Source organism: Lipotes vexillifer, unplaced genomic scaffold (genome assembly GCF_000442215.2).
Source record: "Lipotes vexillifer unplaced genomic scaffold, Lipotes_vexillifer_v1.1 scaffold1586, whole genome shotgun sequence".
Lineage (NCBI taxonomy): Eukaryota > Metazoa > Chordata > Mammalia > Artiodactyla > Lipotidae > Lipotes > Lipotes vexillifer.
Window position 1 is genome coordinate 125,242 of NW_006792103.1, and position 23,486 is coordinate 148,727.

At 37.3% G+C, this 23,486-nt stretch overlaps 1 protein-coding gene across 3 annotated transcripts in view; it reads left to right on the forward strand.

The window, feature by feature from the left end:
• Nucleotides 1-22,713, forward strand: part of FZD6 (frizzled class receptor 6) — a 38,851-nt gene extending 16,138 nt beyond the window's left edge. The window contains exons 4-8 of one of the 3 annotated variants that reach the window (XM_007465310.1): nucleotides 8,734-8,930; nucleotides 11,812-12,829; nucleotides 15,644-15,792; nucleotides 16,981-17,409; nucleotides 21,555-22,221. In XM_007465310.1, coding sequence (XP_007465372.1) covers nucleotides 8,734-8,930; nucleotides 11,812-12,829; nucleotides 15,644-15,792; nucleotides 16,981-17,409; nucleotides 21,555-21,723 — 1,962 coding nt within the window. In that variant the 3' untranslated portion in view covers nucleotides 21,724-22,221. Of the gene's footprint in view, nucleotides 1-8,733; nucleotides 8,931-11,811; nucleotides 12,830-15,643; nucleotides 15,793-16,980; nucleotides 17,410-21,554 lie in introns of all 3 variants that reach the window. The other 2 variants (XM_007465309.1, XM_007465311.1) reach the window with 2 other exon arrangements.
• Nucleotides 22,714-23,486: the final 773 nt, after the last annotated feature.

Sequence of the window (23,486 nt, forward strand, 5' to 3'; positions counted from 1 at the left end):
CTGTCTCATGCTTTGGGGAAGGGTAATTTTCAGGGAGAGTTGGGTGGCAACTTAGTATCAGGGTTACAGAGGACAGATCTGGAGTCATTTGGACCCAGGTTCCTATCCTGGTTGCCACTTACTACTTATGTGACCCTATGAAAGGTGCCCTAAGAGCCTCAGTTTCCTCATCTGCAAAGTGGAGATAAGAACATCCCTCTCAGGGACTTCCCTGGTGGCACAGTGGTTAAGAATCCGCCTGCCAATGCAGAGGATGTGGGTTTGATCCCTGGTCCAGGAAGATCCCACATGCCGCAGAGCAACTAAGCCCGTGGGCCACAACTACTGAGCCCATGTGCAGCAACTACTGAAGACTGTGCGCCACAAGAGAAGCCACCGCAGTGAGAAGCCCAAGCAAAAAGAACATCCCTCTCACAGGATTGTTGTAAAAACAACTGGTATATGAGAAAGCACAGTGCCTAGTTTATGGTAGGTGCTGAACAAATCTCATTTATTATCAGTAGCATTAGCTCAGGAATAAGGGCACTTAGTTCTAATATAGGCTAGATTTGGGGATTTCAGTAACAGTTTCAATGAGAAATTGGATTTCATTTTCTCACTTTTAATCTGAGAAAATGGATTAGCTCAGTAGTTTTCAAACTGTGATCTCTGGAAGTGCTTTGAGGTCACTGGTAAGGAAGGGGAGCGGTGAGAGGTGTCTCAGAGGGAGGGCTTCCTGTTCAGCGGGAGCAGCTGTGCTTTTATTTATTTAATTTATTATGCTTCTTTGTAACCTCTTAGTTAAAGAAACTAATCCTTGGCAGAATGCACACACACATTTTAAAAACAACAGTCTTAAAAGTCTACTCAGGTCCCTTCCAAATCTAAAAAAATTTCTTTATGTCTATTAGTTTGCAACAGAGCTTGAACATTAGTGACCCACACTAGATCTGATCTGAAGACATGTTTGGTTTGTCCTGTACATTATTTTAAATGTTCACATTAAATTTTTTTTAAATTTGGAGATTTCACGTACAAATCCAGGTTCTGTTTTCTTATGAAAAATTGAAATACCTAACAGCTCTGTGCTCCCACTCTCCAATAACAGTCCACTAGAACTGAGTAGCAGCTGCTCCCCAACTACTCCTGCTGTCTTATACCCTTCTGAATTTATCTGCCTGGCCACTGAAGGTGTTTGAGTTTTCAGCATCTGATTTATCCCTGCGGATTGCATGAACAGCAATGTTATTGGATTAACCAGTGTTGGCACTCTAGAAGAATTAAACAGAGGATGTGATGCATGTTTGCCCCATAAGAAAATTGTTCTAATATAGCAAAAAGTACATGTGTTACTTTCATTTTGTCTGCCCTGGACAATAATAGTTCTTAAGTGCTGACCATCAATTTATTTATAGCTATTGTAGAATGGCTTCTGAGTTAGAAGAATTAAACAGTGTGTTTTAATTATTTCCATCATAAGAGTTGATTACCAGACACTCAAAATTTGTAGGAACTAGGCTTACTTGGAACAGGAAACAAAGAGGTAAATGCTACCAGTTGCCCATGCCTCCCTTTATTCCACCTCAGTCCGAGAGGAGGATACTCACACAAGCTGGGCGTTCTCCCCCTCCAGACAGAGAAAATTGAGAAAAGTACCCTACTGTTTGCTCTCCAACAAGCTCTTGTTAGGTGGCAAAGGTTTAGGCCTCAGCACCATTCAGATGAGGTAGATACAGTGTACAACCGTGGCAGCCCTGTCTTTGCTCAGTCACTGCCCCATCAGGGCAGGGTGAATTCTCCACTGGTCCGAAGTCCTCCACAGCTCTTGTCCTCTCATTGTTGGGTGTGGGTTCTGTATGTGCCCTTTAAATGAGACTTGTTAATTATAGTATTGTAATCACATCTCATATTTACTTATTAATCTTTTTTTGTCTGCTTGGCCTTTCATTTTCTAAGAAATATGAATTGAAATTTCTGATTGTGATCATGGAATTGTCCACTTCTCCTTGTAGATTTGTTGCTTTTCATTTTACATATTTTATGCTATTTGATTAGGCGTATGCAGTGCTCAGCAATGCATTTTAATGTATATCTGTTGCAGTTTATCTAGAATCTGAATGTGTTGTGGCCAGAGATATTTAATTGGTCACAGTGCTGAAAATAGAAGTCCTCATTCTCCTATTTATTTTTCAGAGATGTCTCAGTGTTCATAGCTCACTGATGAGACCCTTCCCCTGTTTTTTTGTACAGCTATAGATTTTCTTTTTTTTTTGCTGTAAGCGGGCCTCACACTGCTGTGGCCTCTCCCGTTGCGGAGCTCAGGCTCCGGACGCGCAGGCTCAGCGGCCATGGCTCACAGGCCAAGCCGCTCCACGGCATGTGGGATCTTCCCGGACCGGGGCACGAACCCGCGTCCCCTGCATCGGCGGGTGGACTCTCAACCACTGCGCCACCAGGGAAGCCCCTGAATCAGATTTTTGAATCCAATTTTTCGTCTAACTCTACATGTTCTCTTTGGATAATTACATTCAATTATTTCAGTTACTGTTTTTATAATGATGACTTGCACATCTATTTCCTTAACCTAAAGTCTCTCGCCTGCAGAGCTCTATTTGTTTAACTTCCTGTTAGTAGACATCCACACTCAAATGTCCCACAGGTACTTCATACTGTCCATCAACAGGTGAATGGATAAACAAATTATGGTATAGCCATACAATAGAGTACCACTCAGCAATTAAAAAGGATGAAGTATTGATACACAGAACAACAGGATGAATCTCAAAATGATGCTGAGTGAAAGAAGCCAGACAAAAAAGAAAATATACTGTATAAATTTATGAAAAATTCTAGAAAATACCACTCTTTAGTGACAGAAAACAGATCAGTGGTTGCCAGGGAAGGTTACAGGTGGGGGAAGAGGGTGTTGATGAGAGGGGAGATAAGAGGAGGGATTACCAAGAGGCAAGAGGAAACTTCTGGTAGTGATGGATGAATTTGTTACCTTGATTATGGTAATGGTTTCAAAACCCATCAATGTGTGGATTTTATACATGTTCAGTTTATCATACATCCATTGTACCTGAATAAAGCTGGGAAAAAACCCTCATTATTAACAACTTTTAACAGAAAAACAATAATCCCTGTCCACTGTTCTCTGTCCCCACCCAGTCCTTCTCCCCAGTGGCAGCCACTTTGAGCTCTTTTAGGTATTCCTCTGCTACATAGGCCATATTCTACCTAATATGCTTAGTGTGTTATTTGGATTCATCAATTTAGAACTTCAGGCAGCAGACTTTTAGTCTTTCCTTCATTATGGTAGTTGATAATATATTTCTCTTACTTTACCACTTTTACTTCTCCTCTCAGTCTCTTAATACAATTTTTTTCACTGCTGAATCAAGTAGTATACTTTGATTGCATTTATTTCCATAAAACCTCCCTCCCCCACGTAGTTAATACAGCAGTTGCATTTTTCCCCATTTGCTTTGTTTTCTGTGTGCCTATGGTTAATTTTTTTTTAGATATCCCAGCAGACCTGTTAGACATAGAGCAGTAATTATCTCAGATGCTCAGAATATCATATAATCTGTCAGTTCCAATCCCCCACTCCCATCCCCTTGGAGATCTTCCTCCTTCAGCTGTCTGTCCTCCTATCAATATGCCCTGACTTCTTTCTGGTCTAAATGTGTAGCTGTCGTGCTGTGGCTTCCCCTTGCCATACTTAGTGTTGGATCAACTAATTCCCGAGTCCCATGTCATTTTCCTTCCTAGTTTATTCATGTACTCCTTCAGTTGGTTTTAGGAATACTACATCGTCTAGTTGCTTCCTAAAAAAGCATATTTGAAAGTTAAAAATTTTGCTTCCTTACAGGGCCAAAAAGGTCATTATTTTACTGTCACCTAAATGTTTGGTTGGGTATAGCATTCTAGGTTGAAAGTAATATTCCTTCAGAATTTTAGAAATTATTTCTGCATTGCCTTCTAGCATCTGATATTACCAAATAGTCAGAATTTAATTCCTTTGCATGTGACCTGTTTTTTTCTATCTGGAAATATTTATGATCTTTTCTTTATCTTGATGCTCTGAAATTTTTGGACATGGCTTGTCATTGTTCATTCATTGATCTAGATAGTTATTGTTTATTCAGTAAATATTTATAGAGAAATCATTCTACACACACACAGTTCTAGGCACTGTGGATACAGCAGTAAAAAAAAAATAGATAAAATCCCTTCTGTTCCTGGAATTTACATTCTAGTGGTGAAGGCAGAAATTAAGAAATAAACTAGTGAACATATAAACTAGTAACATAATGAAATGTCACATACTGATAAGGACTATAAAGAAATACAAAACATAATAATGGAACTGAGAATGACAGTATAATTTTTTATGTAGGGTGAGCAGGGAATGCCTCTCTGAGGTAACCGTTGAGCAGAGACCCAGTTGAGCAGAGACACAAGCCATGTGACTACCTGGTGGAAGAGTGTTCTAGATGAAGGGAACAGCAAATGCAAATCCTGAAGCAGACATATACATGGAATGTTGAGAGGCAAAAGGCCAGTTTGGTGGCAATGGAGTAAGAAAAGGAGTTACGAAATGAAACTGGAGACATAGCTAAGGGCCAGGAAATTTAGGGCCTTATAGGACTTGGTAAGGACTTTGAAATTTTTTCTATTGGGGTCTTTTGAACAAGGACAAACTTGCATTTTAAAGAATCACATCGGTAGGAGTATGGATTGGTACAGAAATTGTAAGATTAGCAAGAGTGGTAAGTAGTGAGACCTGTTAGCAGGCTATTTCAGTAGTCTAGGTGAAATATATACTGGCTGAGATGTAGTAACTTAATAACAGTGAGAAATGGTCAAATTTGAAATATATTTTGGAAGGAGAGCCAATAGGATTTGCTGATGGATTGGATATGGGGTGAGAGAAAGAGAGGAGTAGAGGATAAATGTTTAGATTCTTGGCCTGAGTAACTTGGTGAATGGTGGTACCACATTACTGAGATGGGGAGACTAAGGGAGTGTTTGGGGGATAGGGTGTAGTGGGTTTGAGTTGTGTTTTGGACATGGTGGGTTTGAGATAATGTGTTGACAGCCAAGTGGAGTTGTCCAGAAGGCAGATGGTCATTCAAGTCTAGGGTTCACAGGAGAGATGGAGGCCAGAAATAAATTTGTGACTCCTTCATGTATAGTTGGTATTTAATACCATGATTCTGGATTAGTTTCTCCTGAGGAGTGGGTATACATAGGGTAGAGGTCTGAGGATTGAGCCCTGGAGCTCTTCAATATTGAGACTTGAGAAATGGAAGAAATCAGAAAAGGAACAGACAGTGAGATCCGTAGAAATTCAGGAAAATTCGTATTCTAGAAGCCAATTGAAAAAAGCATCTCAGGAGGAGGACAGGATCCCACTGTGTCAAATGTTAAAGAGTTGAGTAGGATGAGGACTCAATTGACCATTGGATTTGACAATCTGAAGTTTATTGGTAACTCTGACAAGCTGTTTCATTGAAGTATGGGGACAAAACCTGAGTGGAGAGTGGGCTCAAAAGGAAATGGAAGAGCAGAATTGGAGAAAGTGGGTAAAGACAACTGTTTTCAGGGTTTTTTCTATAAAGAGGAAGAGAAAAATGAAATAATAGCTGGGTGGGGGTGGGAATGTGGAGTCAAGGAAATTTTTTTTTTTTTTTAAATTTTTGGCTGCATTGGGTCTTTGTTGCTGCGCGCGTGCTTTCTCTAGTTGCGGCAAGCGGGGGCTACTGTTCATTGTGATGCGAGGGCTTCTCATTGCGGTGGCTTCTCTCGTTGTGGAGCACGGGCTCTAGGCTCACGGGCTTTGGTAGTTGTGGCACGCAGGCTCAATAGTTGTGGCTCACAGGCTCTAGAGCGCAGGCTCAGTAGTTGTGGTGCACAGGCTTAGCTGCTCCGCGGCATGTGGGATCTTCCCGGACCAGGGATCGACCCCGTGTCCCCTGCATTGGCAGGCGGATTCTTAACCACTGCACCACCAGGGAAGCCCAAGGAAAGATTTTTTTTTTATGGTGAGAGATAATAGAGTAAGTTTGTATGATGGGGCAATCACTGTAACACAGAGGGGGAAATTACTGCAAGAATAGGAGACAGGACAGTTACCAGAGCAGAGTCCTTGACTAGACAAGTGGGAAGAGATCCAGTGTACAAACGAAGACTTGGTTGGTTAGGAGTTCAAGCTGTTCAACCATTTAAATAGTGAAGGTAGAGAATGTGGATAAGCTGCAGTTAGGTTTGGTACCTTTTGTGAGAGAATAAGGAAGTTGTCTTCTGGTTATTTCTGATTTCTCAGTGAACTAGGAACAGAATCATCAACTGAGAGGATGGGGTGTGGAACTGGAGGTTTGAAAAAAGAGGAGAATGTGAGAGAGATCTCTGTAAAAGAGAGTTCATTGACTGACATTTTAGCCCAGAAATGTTTTAGTAGCAGGATTACAGTGTGCTGCCAACCTTTTAAGTGTGGAAACTGGTATCCTTCTGTTCTGAGAAATGTTCTTAATTTCTTCTTTGATTATCACCCCAACTCGCATTTTCCTTGCTTCTTTCTGGAAGTCCTTTAGTCAGGAGTTGGGCACTTGGAGTGATCCTCCTATTGTCCATCTCTTCCTTCAGCTTTATCTTCTAATCCTTCTATAGAGTTTTTAATTTCAGCTATCTTACTATTTTTAAATTTTCCATAGCATCTTATTCTTTTGTAATGGAAGCGTTAGCTTCTCACTTAAGTTATTCAGGGTTTTGTTTGTTTTGTGATTTGTTTTCTTCTGTTCCCTGTGTAGTCTCTATTTCCTCCAAATTTCCTTTTATCTGCTTGCTTGTTTTGGTCTCTGTCTTTCATGATGCTTTCTTCAAATGCCTGATGATCCTTGGCTGCCCGTTCATGTTTGTGGGGCCCTGAAAAGCTCTGTGTGCATGAATGGGACTGGTCACCAGTGGGCTTCATGGTAAGGTGAGCTTGAGGTTGACTAGCTTTTTCACTGTCAATGTGTAGAGAGAGGTCTTTTCTCCAAGACGGTTGGGTTTTTTCAAAGACTGGGGATGGTAGGTATATGCCTGTTTGCCAGCCTTTTGGGAATAGAGCAGGAAAAGAAGATGAGGGCTTCCTGTTTCTGTAGGTAGACTCTTACTCAGTCCCCCTTTCGTCACTGTGGATTGTACTTCTGCTCTGCTCTGTGCCTGATACCCAGGTGCAGAACGTCTCTAGTGCCATCTCTTTTGGAAACAATTCTGGTAGAATGCGGTGGTCATCTGGCTGCCTGGGTGGGGAGGGGGGGTGACATAGTGAGGAAGTAATTTTGTAAACATTCCTCCAATTTTAACCTTTTATGCTACTTGGTGCTTCAAAGAACTGAGACTCTCAGATTCTTTAGGGCAAATCAGCTCATTCTCATGTGAATCCCTCCACTCCAGCTTTGTCCCGTTAAGTGACTTACCACTCCTCTAATAGCTTTCTGTTGCTCAAAGTTTAGGGCTTTCTTTTTTGTTGTTTTGTTTCATTTTTGTTTTTTGGAAAACTCAGATATGCTAATGTAGTTTCTCTTGTTCACTTACTAATAGATTAGTACCTTTTTATTTCTTTATTGTCGTGTTACTAAGGAAGCAAGGAGGAGGGAAAGGAGATAAACATATGTGCTCAATCCACCATGTTTTTCCAGAACCTATCCACACTCTCTAAAGGGTAATCACAATAACTAATATTTATTACTTACCTGTATGCCAGACACTGTTATAAATGCTTTACATTTATTAACTTAGTATTCACAATGATCTTATGAGACAGGTACTGTTATTATTGCCAGTTTACAGATGAAGAAACTAAGGCACGGAGAATTTAAGTAACTTGCCAAAGTTATAAAACTAGTAAATGTGGAGCTAGCATTCAAACTTAGCTGTCAGACTGTAGAGACACCTCCTGCTTACAACTCTCCCATAGTATCCCACTCGTTTTTTTTTGTTTTGTTTTGTTTTTTTGCGGTATGCAGGCCTCCCACTGTTGTGGCCTCTCCCGTTGCAGAGCGCAGGCTCCGGACGCGCAGGCTCAGCGGCCATGGCTCACGGGCCCAGCTGCTCCGCGGCACGTGGGATCTTCCCAGACCGGGGCACGAACCCGCGTCCCCTGCATCGGCAGGCGGACTCTCAACCACTGCGCCACCAGGGAAGCCCCCCACTCGTTATTTTTAAATCCAAGCAATTTAGCATGTCATCCGTGCTCTCCATGATCAGGTCCAGAGAACCTCTCCAGTCTCATCTCTCTCTACTCTGTCCTTGACTTCACCTCTTTGACCTTATCTTGTAGTCATACTGGACTTCTTGCCCTGAATACTTCATGTTCTTGTGATCCTCATGCCTTTTCATGCTTCCCTCCACCCCAAACATTCCTTTATTCTCTAGAATGAGCAGTAAAGTGTTAAGGTATTTCAGCATATACTTACGTATTAAATATTTGTATGATCTATTTCATCTAGCAATCAACTCATACTTTTGATTTGTTTTGATTTAGCATGTCTTCTTGAAAAATGCATAGTTGAACAAAATAATATTTCACTGTGTATTAAGGGTTCTTACGTCTAACTAAACAAAATTATCTCCTCAAATTTGATTATATTGAGAGTGAGATTTAAAGATTCTTTTGGAGACTAAGTGAAGAAGTATATACCAAAAAATTCCTTTGTTATATTAAAATGTTTTCTAACCTTATCTTACTGTTTTTCTTAATAGCTTTTTCTTCCTCTTGCAAATCTGGAATGTTCACCAAATGTTGAAACTTTCCTTTGCAAAGCTTTTGTACCAACCTGCACAGAGCAAATTGATGTGGTTCCACCCTGTCGTAAATTTTGTGAGAAAGTGTATTCTGACTGCAAAAAATTAATGGACACTTTTGGGATCCGATGGCCTGAGGAACTTGAATGTGACAGGTAAATTATGTTTTCAGCTGAAAGCTACTGATGATATTTCAATATTGGTATTAATTTTCCAGAATATTAGTGATAGACTTTCATTATTTAAGTCAGCAGCTGTTTACTGCACACTTAATATATGTTAGACACTTACTATATATCAACACTGTATCGTTATTTTTAAATCCAAGCAATTTAGCATGTCATCCGTGCTCTCCATGATCAGGTCCAGAGAACCTCTCCAGTCTCATCTCTCTCTACTCTGTCCTTGACTTCACCTCTTTGACCTTATCTTGTAGTCATACTGGACTTCTTGCCCTGAATACTTCATGTTCTTGTGATCCTCATGCCTTTTCATGCTTCCCTCCACCCCAAACATTCCTTTATTCTCTAGAATGAGCAGTAAAGTGTTAAGGTATTTCAGCATATACTTACGTATTAAATATTTGTATGATCTATTTCATCTAGCAATCAACTCATACTTTTGATTTGTTTTGATTTAGCATGTCTTCTTGAAAAATGCATAGTTGAACAAAATAATATTTCACTGTGTATTAAGGGTTCTTACGTCTAACTAAACAAAATTATCTCCTCAAATTTGATTATATTGAGAGTGAGATTTAAAGATTCTTTTGGAGACTAAGTGAAGAAGTATATACCAAAAAATTCCTTTGTTATATTAAAATGTTTTCTAACCTTATCTTACTGTTTTTCTTAATAGCTTTTTCTTCCTCTTGCAAATCTGGAATGTTCACCAAATGTTGAAACTTTCCTTTGCAAAGCTTTTGTACCAACCTGCACAGAGCAAATTGATGTGGTTCCACCCTGTCGTAAATTTTGTGAGAAAGTGTATTCTGACTGCAAAAAATTAATGGACACTTTTGGGATCCGATGGCCTGAGGAACTTGAATGTGACAGGTAAATTATGTTTTCAGCTGAAAGCTACTGATGATATTTCAATATTGGTATTAATTTTCCAGAATATTAGTGATAGACTTTCATTATTTAAGTCAGCAGCTGTTTACTGCACACTTAATATATGTTAGACACTTACTATATATCAACACTGTAAACAGTGGTGAGCAAAACCAGACTTGGTTCTTGTTTTCAGGGAACTCACAGTGGGGTGGGAGGAACAGCGAGTAATCAAATAATCATAAAAATAAATGCAAAATTACAGCTGTGTTAATACAACAAATGAGGGTGCATAGTTCTATGAGAATGTGTGATGGTGCCTTTGCCCTAAACTGGGGAGAAATGGGCCTTATTATCAATTCATGGACCTTTTTGCATCTGTCTTGATTGATTACTTTTATCTCCTATTCTCTAGACGTTGGGAGCTTGTAATTTGAAATATGGGAGCTTGTAATTTGAAATATTCTAACATAATGACACCTTATATAATAAATCTGGGAAGGAAGGTGGCTCCCTTTTTGTTTCTTTATCTGTAGACTGAAGAAACTACAGACCCTTGTGGAACTCATACATTTCTGATAGATACCTAATCACTTTCCAGAACAACTTAGTACATAGTAAAGGTGAAGATGCTCATGCCATACATCTTAGGAGATCCCCTTCTATAGAAACTTTTTCACAAACAAGGAATCGTATGCAAGAATACTTATTGTAACATTATCTGTAATTTTTTTTTAATGAGAAAAAGTCTGCAAGTCCACTGTAAGAACGATAAGTAAATTGTGATGTACTTACACTCTATAATACTACTATACAGTTAAAAGATGAATGCAGTTACCCACATCTGTCAATATGGATAAATCTAAAAATTATAGCATAAGTAAAAAAAATGTATGATGTGTATAGCACAGTGTCATTTATATAAAGTTCAAAACCTGTAAAATAATACTATATAACATTGTAGTTGGAAAATAACATAGTAGAATATTTTAAAATGCATGAGGAGAAATAAAAACTGAACTTGTAGTAATGAATATTTTAGAAGAGAGAGAAAAGAGAATAGGACCAGAAAGGGGTCCAAACTGTATCTGTAATGTTATATTGCTTTATTTAAAAAGATATAAAACAAAACTGACATACCACCTTTTGAAAAAGCTTGTAGATACATCTGTGTTGTTTTTATGGGCATATGTTTTATTATTTTCTATTCTTATCTAAAGCATATTTCAAACGCTTTCTCCTTAAAAACCTCCACTAATTTCTAAACTATGTAGATGCTCCAAAATAATTCTGGTGTGTGGAGACAACTCAGTGATAAAGTTCTGCACAAAACAGCAATATCCCTTTCTGTCACTCCAGTCTGCCCATAAACAAGGGAGGCAAACAGCCACACTGCAACAAAATGGTGATGTGAGTTAAGCTGGTCCTCGGCCTTCCTCTTCTTGCCCTTCTTTATGAACTTAGATATCACTTGAACTCTGTCCTCTCCATCCGGGAAATGATCTCATTTCAGTCATTTTAGTTGTCATCACCTTACTATGTGGCTGATCTACTTTGCTCATGGACGCTAGAAAACAAAAACTAATTTCCCCAAGACATATTTCAAATGCTTAAACAGACAAGCCAGGATTTTTTTTGTCTAGAGAATACCAATCAAGATAAATTCTTTCTTAAGTACTTAGTCTTGAAACCAGAAATTATTTAACAATTATTAATTGATTGTTTTCTGAGTAAGGGAATTTTCATGTTCATTTGCCTGATACTTAATGTATTTGTTAGTGTGTTGGGGCCTCATTAACACCTACAATTTTTTAGTCAACTTCAAAACTTTCTCCCCAGCTCTAAAGCTGTAATCTGTTTAAGCTCATATGTCTTCCCATCAGTTATGAATGCATAAGGAAATATTTTATAGTTGGAAAGCAGAGTATTAAAATAGTGACTCAAAAATGTCAACTTCATGTATTATTTTTTAAAATCTTTACAGATTACAATACTGTGACGAGTCTGTTCCTGTAACTTTTGATCAACACGCAGAGTTTCTCAGTCCTCACAAGAAAACAGAACAAGTCCAAAGAGACATTGGATTTTGGTGTCCAAGGCATCTTAAGACTTCTGGGGGACAAGGCTATAAGTTTCTGGGAATTGACCAATGTGCACCTCCATGCCCCAACATGTATTTTAAAAGTGATGAGCTAGAGTTTGCAAAAAGTTTTATTGGAATAGTTTCAATATTCTGTCTTTGTGCAACTCTGTTTACATTCCTTACTTTTTTAATTGATGTTAGAAGGTTCAGATACCCTGAGAGACCAATTATATATTACTCTGTCTGTTACAGCATTGTATCTCTTATGTACTTCATTGGATTCTTGCTAGGCAATAGCACAGCCTGCAATAAGGCAGATGAGAAACTAGAACTTGGTGACACAGTTGTTCTAGGCTCTCAAAATAAGGCTTGCACCGTTTTGTTTATGTTTTTGTATTTTTTCACAATGGCTGGCACTGTGTGGTGGGTGATTCTTACCATTACTTGGTTCTTAGCTGCTGGGAGAAAATGGAGTTGTGAAGCCATTGAACAGAAAGCAGTGTGGTTTCATGCTGTTGCATGGGGAATACCAGGTTTTCTGACCGTTATGCTTCTTGCTATGAACAAAGTTGAAGGAGACAATATTAGTGGAGTTTGCTTTGTCGGCCTTTATGACCTGGATGCCTCTCGCTACTTTGTACTCTTGCCACTGTGCCTTTGTGTGTTTGTCGGGCTCTCTCTTCTTTTAGCTGGCATTATTTCCTTAAATCATGTTCGACAAGTTATACAACATGATGGCCGGAACCAAGAGAAACTAAAGAAATTTATGATTCGAATTGGAGTCTTCAGTGGCCTGTATCTTGTGCCATTAGTGACACTTCTTGGATGTTACGTCTATGAGCAAGTGAACAGGATAACCTGGGAGATAACTTGGGTCTCTGACCATTGTCGTCAGTACCACATCCCATGTCCTTACCAGGTAAAACCTGTCATTTGTGTTATTTCACTATTTAATTTTAACATGGCAAATGTTCCCTGGAAATATCTTTGAATTAGTCATGACCATAAAGTTAGATTTCAGGTGAGAAAATCCAATAGACAGAGGGAGTTGTTCCCTACGCCTCAGTTGAAACTAGGGTAAGTGTCCCAAAAGTTCTTTCCTGAAGTTTTAGCTTCAGTTACAATAGTAAAGTGCCTCCTTTAGCTATTCTTTTAAAAATTAAATTGGATTGCAAATGAATAGTAGTACTGCAGAACAGAATCAGAGGAACAGGTCTTGTCATAGGGAGAAAAAGATTTCCCTGGCGGCACAGTGGTTAGGACTTGGCGCTTCCAACTGCAGGGGGCCAGGGTTCAGTCCCAGATTGGGGAACGAAGATTCTGCAAGCCGAACGGAGCAGCCAAAAAAAAAAAAAAGAGCGAGAGAGAGAGAGTAGTTGTTTTTAATTCTTCAGTTAGTTGGGGAAACCCTTATTTGGGTTTATAATAAAATGGTATATGTCATCTTATACCTTGCTTGTATATGCTTATAAAAACAGAATTTATGCCGAAACCATCCTGTCATTTCTTATGACAAAACGCACAATTAAAATATGTTTCATATGTTTCTGATGCTTCTGGTTGGATTAAAGTGGTGATTTTAAGATGAAAAAAAATAAATATCTGAAAATAGAAAATCTCTTAAAGCATTTTAGTTGAGTTTTTTAAAATAGAAACTTTGTTTTTAATAGATTTTATATATTTTATGGAATATTTATATATGGTATTAACTAATTATATTGAGTGTGAGTGCTGTCATCACAGTGTATCAGATCAAGCAATGTGTGGGCTGAATTATTTTACATAGTTTATATTCTAGAAAATTACTGCACTGTAACACAGTGAAATCTATTTTACATACTGATATGTGAGGATAATGGTTTTACTCGCCTTACATACTGTCCATAGTGTGTTATCCATTGTCTGTTTTTACTATATGATTAATAAGCGAGCTCTCTTAAAGTGATACTGCTGTATTAAATGTCTCCTAGATTCCTCAGTATTTTTGGCAAACTAGGGGGGGAAGGCAACTGTTACATACTACTAAAAAGTTTAAGATATATGATTTTTTATTTTTTATTATTATTATTTTAAAAAATTTATTTTTATTTTTGGCTGTGTTGGGTCTTCATTTCTGTGCAAGGGCTTTCTCTAGTTGTGGCAAGCGGGGGCCACTCTTCATCGCGGTGCGCAGGCCTCTCACTATTGCGGCCTCTCTTGTTGCGGAGCACAGGCTTCAGATGCGCAGGCTCAGTAGTTGTGGCTCACGGGCCTAGTTGCTCCGCGGCATGTGGGATCTTCCCAGACCAGGACTCGAACCCATGTCCCCTGCATTGGCAGGCAGATTCTCAACCACTGCACCACCAGGGAAGCCCAAGATATATGATTTTTTAAGATTACGTTTCATGTAAAGAAAGAAACGATATTAGAAGATAAAGTGAGAAAATTCTAATCTTATAGTGGGGAAGGACTTTATGATATAAAATGCAGGCACTATAGAAGAAAAGATTGCTAAATTTGACTAAGGAAAAGACTTTTTTCAGATTCTGCATGGCAGAAAACCCCACCATAATCAAAGTCAGGAGACCAACTGGGAAAATTTATTCACTCATCACATCACAATTGAAGGGCTAATTTCCTTATTTATAAAGAGTTCCTATAGATCAATAAGAAAAAAACCAACAACCTGATATAAAAATGAGAAAAGAATGTATAGAGGGGTCACAAAAAAGGAAAATAAAAAAGCTGTTCTTAAACATATTAAAAATGTTATAAGAGGGATGCAAATGAAAGTTATAATAAAATTATATTTCTGCTTATGACAGGTTTTATAACCACTGTATTGATGAAACTGGCAAAATACACGTTCTAGACTTTGCTGTTCAATTAGTTCAACCTTCTATGGAGAGCATTTTGATAATATCTGGCACTTAAAATGCTCATACTCTTTGATTCTGTCCTTCTGGGAATTTATCAACAGCTCTGTTCACAAATGTGAGAAATTATATACATACAAAGATAGTCACTGCAACATTATTTGCAATGGCAGTAGGTTGGAAGTAACCTGAATATCTATTAGTAGGGATAGCTGAATAGATTATAGTTCATCCACACAATGGAGCAGCCTTTAAAAAGAATGAAGTGCTCTAGAATGGTCTCCAAGAAATATTACTAAGTGCAAAAAGCAAGATATAATGCATAATATATAGTATTTTGATACTTGTAACATTTAAAAAATAATATTTGAAAGTTTATGCTTGAAAAAAAAGTATGATTTAATTTTTACAGAATTTCCACATTTTTACATTTTACTGATATTTATTTTGCTCTAAGTTTTTGTAATAAAACATCAACAATGCATAAAGACTCTAAAATAGTATGTTGTTATAATGAGTTTAAATGTATTTTTTTTATAGATTATAGTGAAGGAAAAGATAAATACTGAGAGGCAGATATTTTGGCAATTATAAGAAGCTGCTGTACTTATAGGGAAAAGAAATGCCAGATATCAAGCCAAGATGTAAGACGTCCTTCCTAAATATATTTAATAAGTATTTTTCCCTTTCTAGCTATGTATTTGGATAAAAGTTCTTTGTTCAGAACTTCTATGTTACACTTAAAGCACTTCTCATATCAAACATTTCATAATAAGACAAACTGATTTATACTTTTTGTTCAAGTTTTGCATTGACTGTATAGACTTTTCTCCACTTTAAATGTATCACTAAAATTCTTATTCATTACTTTTTTGTAGGCAAAAACAGAAACTCGACCAGAGTTGGCTTTATTTATGATAAAATATCTGATGACATTAATTGTTGGCATCTCTGCTGTCTTCTGGGTTGGAAGCAAAAAGACATGCACAGAATGGGCTGGGTTTTTTAAACGAAGTCGCAAGAAAGAGTAAGAATCTATTGAATTATCTGACATTGTTTTAAAATAAATAGATCAAATACCAAATCATTGTACTGGAGTTTCATTATGTCAACTGTTGTTTCAAGTTGAAATCTTTTTCATGGAGAGAGATGCTTTATTTTAGCATTTGTTACGATAGTCTTTGACATGTACTGTTCTATTGAAATATGAATGAAAAGTTTGTAAAAAGTGCATTTTATTTCCATGGCTTATAATATATCTAGTATTATTACTGCTATCATTAAGTTCATTGTTTTGGGTTCAGAATTTTAAATAATTTTATCCTTTTTTATCAATGATGAAAGATGAAATGGGTCAAATATATGCAAAGCAGTCTATAGAGTACGATTCAAATGTGATGTACAATCATTACCTTTAAATTATATTACACATAATACTGACTTAACATGTCACTTATTTGCCTTGCTTAAGATGGTAAAAATTTGAGCTTATGGAATATTATGTAACAATATAGTAGATTTACATTTATGAGTAAATAGTTCATTTTGTTATTTATATATGTTATACATTGTGTACAGTCAACAATGTAGTATAGAATTTTTTAAACTGTTCCCAATTGGTTTGATTAATGAACACTTTTTGTGGTAAAAATTTCAGAACCTTTTCACAAATAAGTTTTTGAAGTCTGAAGAATTGCATTTAACTGGACTTTAATCTTTTTGAGCTATTACTATATCTCTATCCTGTATTTATATACCCACACTAACTTCAGAATAACTTGCTATAACTTGAATGTTAGAAAGTAAACAATTGCATTTAAACAAAGACCATTAATTATATTCTGTGTTCTTTCTCTCTGGTTTACTTTCATATTTGATATATTTATATATGATACACATACAGATAATCCCCTACTTTATGCTGGTTTGAGTTTTCTTGCCCTCATCTTCTGATTTTGTCTATTTAATTTCTTTCTACTCTTTATGCTGACAAAAGCAACTAACAGTGTATGCACAAAAAGATTTCATTTCATGACAATCATCTACTTATATCTCATAGTATTTATAATCCCAGATTTTATAAATAATGTAAATCATATAGATCGTAACTTTAATGAATGAGGATTTTTGGCACAAGATATGTGATATGCTTTATGATTTCTGTTATAACACTTAACATTTATCAAGTAAACTCTCTCCTTGGATTTTCTTACAGTCCAATCAGTGAAAGTCGAAGAGTACTACAGGAGTCGTGTGAGTTTTTCTTAAAGCACAATTCTAAAGTTAAACACAAAAAGAAGCACTACAAACCAAATTCACATAAGCTGAAGGTCATTTCCAAATCCATGGGAACCAGCACAGGAGCTACAGCAAATCATGGCACTTCTGCAGTAGCAATCACTAACCATGATTACTTAGGACAAGAAACTTTGACAGAAATACAAACCTCACCAGAAACATCAGTGAGAGAGGTGAGAGCAGATGGAGCGAGCACCTCCAAATTACGAGAACAGGACTGTGAGGAACCTGCCTCCCCAGCAGCATCCAGCTCCAAACTCTGCGGGGAACAGACCGACGGGAAAGGCCGGGCAGCCAATGTGAATGATAAGAGCAGTGTGTCTGAAAGTGCACGGAGTGAAGGAAGGTGAGCTTGGACTTTGCTATCTTAAACCATGACTCTTCTGAATACTGCATTGCACATTTTTCGTTAAAGCATGACATATCTGGAAAGAAAGCATTCTTGAGATGACATGTCTATACACTTAATCCAAGGAAGTTTGGATTTTGCCTATAAATGCTATTTCGTAGTTTAATTCTTAGCATTGAGAAGACCCTTTGATGTTTATTGTTCAAATAGAAAAGTAATGTTCATTTCTGTGGTAATTGTTAACAGCTGCTTGTATATTTAGGGAAATGTTTAAGATTCATATAAAATACAGGCCATTAAGTTTCAATTAGTACTACATTATAGTACTGTCTAAAAGGTATTTGTCAGACTTCCCTAGTGGTGCAGTGGTAAAGAATCCGCCTGCCAACACAGGGGACACGGGTTCGAGCCCTGGTCTGGGAAGATCCCACATGCCGCGGAGCAACTAAGCCAGTGCGCCACAACTACTGAGCTGGTGCTCTAGAGCCCGCGAGCCACAAATACTGAGCTCCCGTGCCTAGAGCCCGTGCTTTGCAACAAGAGAAGCCACTGCAATGAGAAGCCTGCACACCACAACGAAGAGTAGCCCCCGCTCGCCACAACTAAAAGCCTGCGCGTAGCAATGAAGACCCAATGCAGCCAAAAGTAAGTGATAAATACATTTAAAAAAAAAAAAAAAATATATATATAAAACACATACACAGAAAGTCAGACAAGATGAAAAGGCAGAGGGCTATGTACCAGATGAAGGAACAAGATAAAACCCCAGAAAAACAACTAAATGAAGTGGAGATAGGCAACCTTCCAGAAAAAGAATTCAGAATAATGATAGTGAAGATGATCCAGGACCTCGGAAAAAGAATGGAGGCAAAGATCAAGAAGATGCAAGAAATGTTTAACAAAGACCTAGCAGAATTAAAGAACAAACAAACAGAGATGAACAATACAATAACTGAAATGAAAACTATACTAGAAGGAATCAATAGCAGAATAACTGAGGCAGAAGAACGGATAAGTGACCTAGAAGACAGAATGGTGGAATTCACTGCTGTGGAACAGAATAAAGAAAAAAGAATGAAAAGAAATGAAGACAGCCTAAGAGACCTCTGAGACAACATTAAACGCAACAACATTCGCATTATAGGGGTCCCAGAAGGAGAAGAGAGGGAGAAAGGACGAGAGAAAATATTTGAAGAGATAATAGTTGAAAACTTCCCTAACATGGGAAAGGAAATAGCCACCCAAGTCCAGGAAGCACAGCGAGTCCTATACAGGATAAATCCAAGGAGAAACACACTGAGACAAATTGGCAAAAATTAAAGACAAAGAAAAATTCTTGAAAGCAGCAAGGGAAAAATGGCAAATAACATAGAAGGGAACTCCCAAAAGGTTAACAGCTGATTTCTCAGCAGAAAGTCTACAAGCCAGAAGGGAGTGGCATGATATACTTAAAGTGATGAAAGGGAAGAGCCTACAACCAAGATTACTCTACCTAGCAAGGATCTCATTCAGATTCGATGGAGAAATCAAAAGCTTTACAGACAAGCAAAAGCTAAGAGAATTTAGCACCACCAAACCAGCTCTACAACAAATGCTAAAGGAACTTCTCTAAGTGGGAAACACAAGAAAAGAAAAGGACCTACAAAAACAAACCCAAAACAATTAAGAAAATTGTTATAGGGACATACACATCGATAATCACCTTAAATGTGAATGGATTAAATGCTCCAACCAAAAGACACAGGCTTGCTGAATGGATACAAAACCAAGACCCATCTATATGCTGTCTACAAGAGACCCACTTCAGACCTAGGGACACATACAGACTGAAAGTGAGGGGATGGAAAAAGATATTCCATGCAAATGGAAATCAAAAGAAACCTGGAGTAGCAATACTCATATCAGATAAAATAGACTTTAAAATAAAGAATGTTACAAGAGACAAGGAAGGACACTACATAATGATCAAGGCATCAATCCAAGAAGAAGATGTAACAATTATAAATATATATGCACCCAACATAAGAGCACCTCAATACATAAGGCAACTGCTAACAGCTATAAAAGAGGAAATCGACAGTAAGACAGTAATACTGGGGGACTTTAACATCTCACTTCCACCAATGGACAGATCATCCAAAATGAAAATAAATAAGGAAACAGAAGCTTTAAATGACATAATAGACCAGGTAGATATAATTGATATTTATAGGACATTCCATCCAAAAACAGCAGATTACACTTTCTTCTCAAGTGCGCACAGAACATTTTCCAGGATAGATCACCTCTTGGGTCACAAATCAAGCCTCAGTAAATTTAAGAAAATTGAAATCATATCAAGCATCTTTTCTGACCACAACGCTATGAGATTAGAAATGAATTACAGGGGAAAAAACGTAAAAAACACAAACACATGGAGGCTAAACAATACATTACTAAATAACCAAGAGATCACTGAAGAAATCAAAGAGGAAATCAAAAATACCTAGAGACAAATGACAATGAAAACACAACGATCCGAAACCTGTGGGATGCAGCGTAAGCAGTTCTAAGAGGGAAGTTTATAGCTATACAAGCCTACCTCAAGAAACAAGAAATATCTCAAATAAACAATCTAACCGTACACCTGAAGGAACTAGAGAAAGAAGAACAAACAAAATCCAAAGTTAGCAGAAGGAAAGAAATCATAAAGATCAGAGCAGAAGTAAATGAAATAGAAACAAACGAAACAAACGAAACAATAGCAAAGATCAATAAAACTAAAAGTTGGTCCTTGAGAAGATAAACAAAGTTGATAAACCATTAGCCAGACTCATCAAGAAAAAGAGGGAGAGGACTCAAATCAATAAAATTAGAAATGAAAAAGGTGAAGTTACAACAGACACCACAGAAATACAAAGCATCCCAAGGGACTACTACAAGCAACTGTATGCCAATAAAATGGACAACCTGGAAGAAATGGACAAATTCTTAGAAAGGTATAACTTTCCAAGACTGAAGCAGGAAGAAATAGAAAATATGAACAGACCAATCACAAGGAATGAAATTGAAACTGTGAGTAAAAATCTTCCAACAAACCAAAGTCCAGGACCAGCTGGCTTCACAGGTGAATTCTTTCAAACATTTAGAGAAGAGTTAATACCCATCCTTCTCAAACTCTTCCAAACGATTGCAGAGGAAGGAACGCTCCCAAACTCATTCTATGAGGCCACCATCATCCTGATACCAAAACCAGACAAAGATACTACCAAAAAAGAAAATTACAGACCAATATCACTGATGAATATAGATGCAAAAATCCTCAACGAAATACTAGCAAACAGAATCCAGCAACACATTAAAAGGATCATACACCATGATCAAGCAGGGTTTATCCCAGGGATGCAAGGATTCTTCAACATACGCAAATCAATCAATGTGATAGATCATATTAACAAACTGAAGAATAAATACCATATGATCACCTCAATAGATGCAGAAAAAAAATAAAAGTTATTTGTAATTTTATATGAAGATGATTATAAAATGTTTTTATTTTCTGAACATGAAAGGGCATTGACATTATCTTTAATTAATTTTTCCAAATGGTCATAGGTGATCCAAACACAGGTAAATATCTAATTAGCCATAATATTGACAGCTGACTACTTTAAGGTCTCAAGGTTGTCTTACCTCATCTCCTCCCAAATAGGCCAAATGTACCTCCAACAGCTTTTGCATACTGGATTATGTATGATTAGATACATGCCTTTATCTTTCACTAGATTTGTAAACTCCTCGAAGGCAGAGCTGAGGTCGGACTCATCTTTGTGCTCCCAACCTCTTACACAGTGTCCAATCCATGGTAGGAAATCAATAAAAAATTTGCTAAACTGAAGGCAGGAATCAAACTGTCTTATTCCCCATGAGACACCATGCTCAGCCCATACATGGGTGGTGCTTGATGAAGTTTCTGAAGTTAGCAAAAATTGTATTTGAAAATAAATTATTTGTACTTTGAGGAGTTAAGAGTATACATAAAGAGTTAATTATTTCTGATAAAAGTGGATACTCATGGAAAGAGAAACAGCAATTATGAGGACAACTGGCATCACATTTGTGCTTTGGTGTGTATGTACATCAGCTTTTGTTCTTTTACCTAGGGCAACTCCAAAGACTGATGTCACTGAAACTGGCCCAGTGCAGAGCAACAGCTTGCATGTTCCCAGGTCTTCAGAGCCAAGCAGCCTCAAAGGCTCCACATCACTGCTTGTTCACTCAGCGTCAGGAGTTGGAAAAGAGCAGGGCACTGGTGGTCACTCAGATACTTGAGAACCAGATCATCGCGTTACTAAGAAGTGAATTCCTGTTACACTGGAGGTGACAGTACGCTGTCTTATAAGAATCACTGTTATATTCTTCTTCTGCACTTAAAGCTACATTGCCTCCTGTTACACTGGAAACAATAGATTCTGAGAATATGATTCATTACACATAGAGGTTAATTGACAACAGTATACCCCCAAAACGGAAATGTGCAGGTTAATGATATTTTTTAAGTTGTGTGGGAGGAGGGAGTATTAGAGGAACCTTCCTTTTCTATTTATGAAGATTCTACTCTTGTTAAAAGTATTTTAAGTTGTACTATGCTATTTCACTTTTATGGTATAAAATCAAGATTTTTCTTTGCTGAAGTATTTAAAACTTACCTTTGTATCTTTTTTTTATATATTTGAAAACAAGTTTATATGTTTTGAGCTTTTTTTAGAAATCCTGGAAAGTCTTTTCAAATATTTTTATTACGTTATTCCAGTACCTTATTTTAGCACTGCTTTGGTAGCTTTTACACTGAATTTCTAAGAAAATTGAAAAATAGTGTTCTTTTATAGTATAAAAAATAGTTGATAAACCAAAAGATATTATAATGGGAATTCAACTAAAATAATCCATTTACTCTACCTTATCATCTTCAATATGTGAATTTTATAAAGTCTAGTTGGTTTAGGAATTTCACAGATCTATTATGCAGCTGAAATAAGGTGCTTACTGAGTGTCCACTGTTGATAATATTATGCTGCTGGCTGATCCTTCTGATTTTTTAAAATAAAATGTCCTGAAGGATTAGTAGATAAAATGTTACTCCTTTATAAATTAAGCCAAGTGCAATTGATTTCCTTTTTTTAATATATCATGACCACCCAAGATTATGTTTGTATGACCATTTACAGTTGCTTATACTTTTGTTTTAACTTTTGTTTTTTAACATTTAGAATACTACAGACCCTTTGCATTTGTGCAGTATCTTTCTCAGACATCATGTAGAATTCATCTCTGCAGCTAAATAGGATTTTGCTGAACATTCAGAAATGTGCTAGCAGTGTTAGTGCCAAACAAATGGAAAAAAGTGTAGTCCTGATAAACAGAATAAAATGTATTTCATATAACATACTTTGAAATATTAAAGAATTTTCTTAATTTTGTTTCCAATGACTATTATTCCTTGAACAAGGTTTCCTTATACTTTTGTTTTTTTTCTCTATTTAACATTCTGTTAAATCTTAAAAAGAAAATTATCATGTACTGTATGAAAAAGGTTGTAAATATTAACTTTTCCACATTTTTTAACTTTGTATACAAAAACTTTGTGTGACCTTTTCAGTAATAAAATTTTCTCTGTATATGAGATTGTGGAGTATTCTGTGGTTATGCACAGTGGTTCTGGCCCAGGAAGTGGTATAATTGTTCAGATCAGTGGCTCCATGACTAATAAGCCAGTAGCTTCTTCTTTTTTTTTTTGCGGCATGCGGGCCTCTCACTGTTGTGGCCTCTCCCGTTGCGGAGCACAGGCTCCGGACGCGCAGGCTCAGCGGCCATGGCTCACAGGCCCAGCCACTCCGCGGCATGTGGGTTCTTCCCGGACCGGGGCACGAACCCGTGTCCCTGCATCGGCAGGTGGACTCTCAACCACTGTGCCACCAGGGAAGCCCTACCAGTAGCTTCTTTTTAACTAGAGGAGAAGATAGGACTTGTGTTATTTTCTCTTTGTCACAGTTTCTTCCCAAAATATAATTATAGAGCTATATTTGTCATAACTT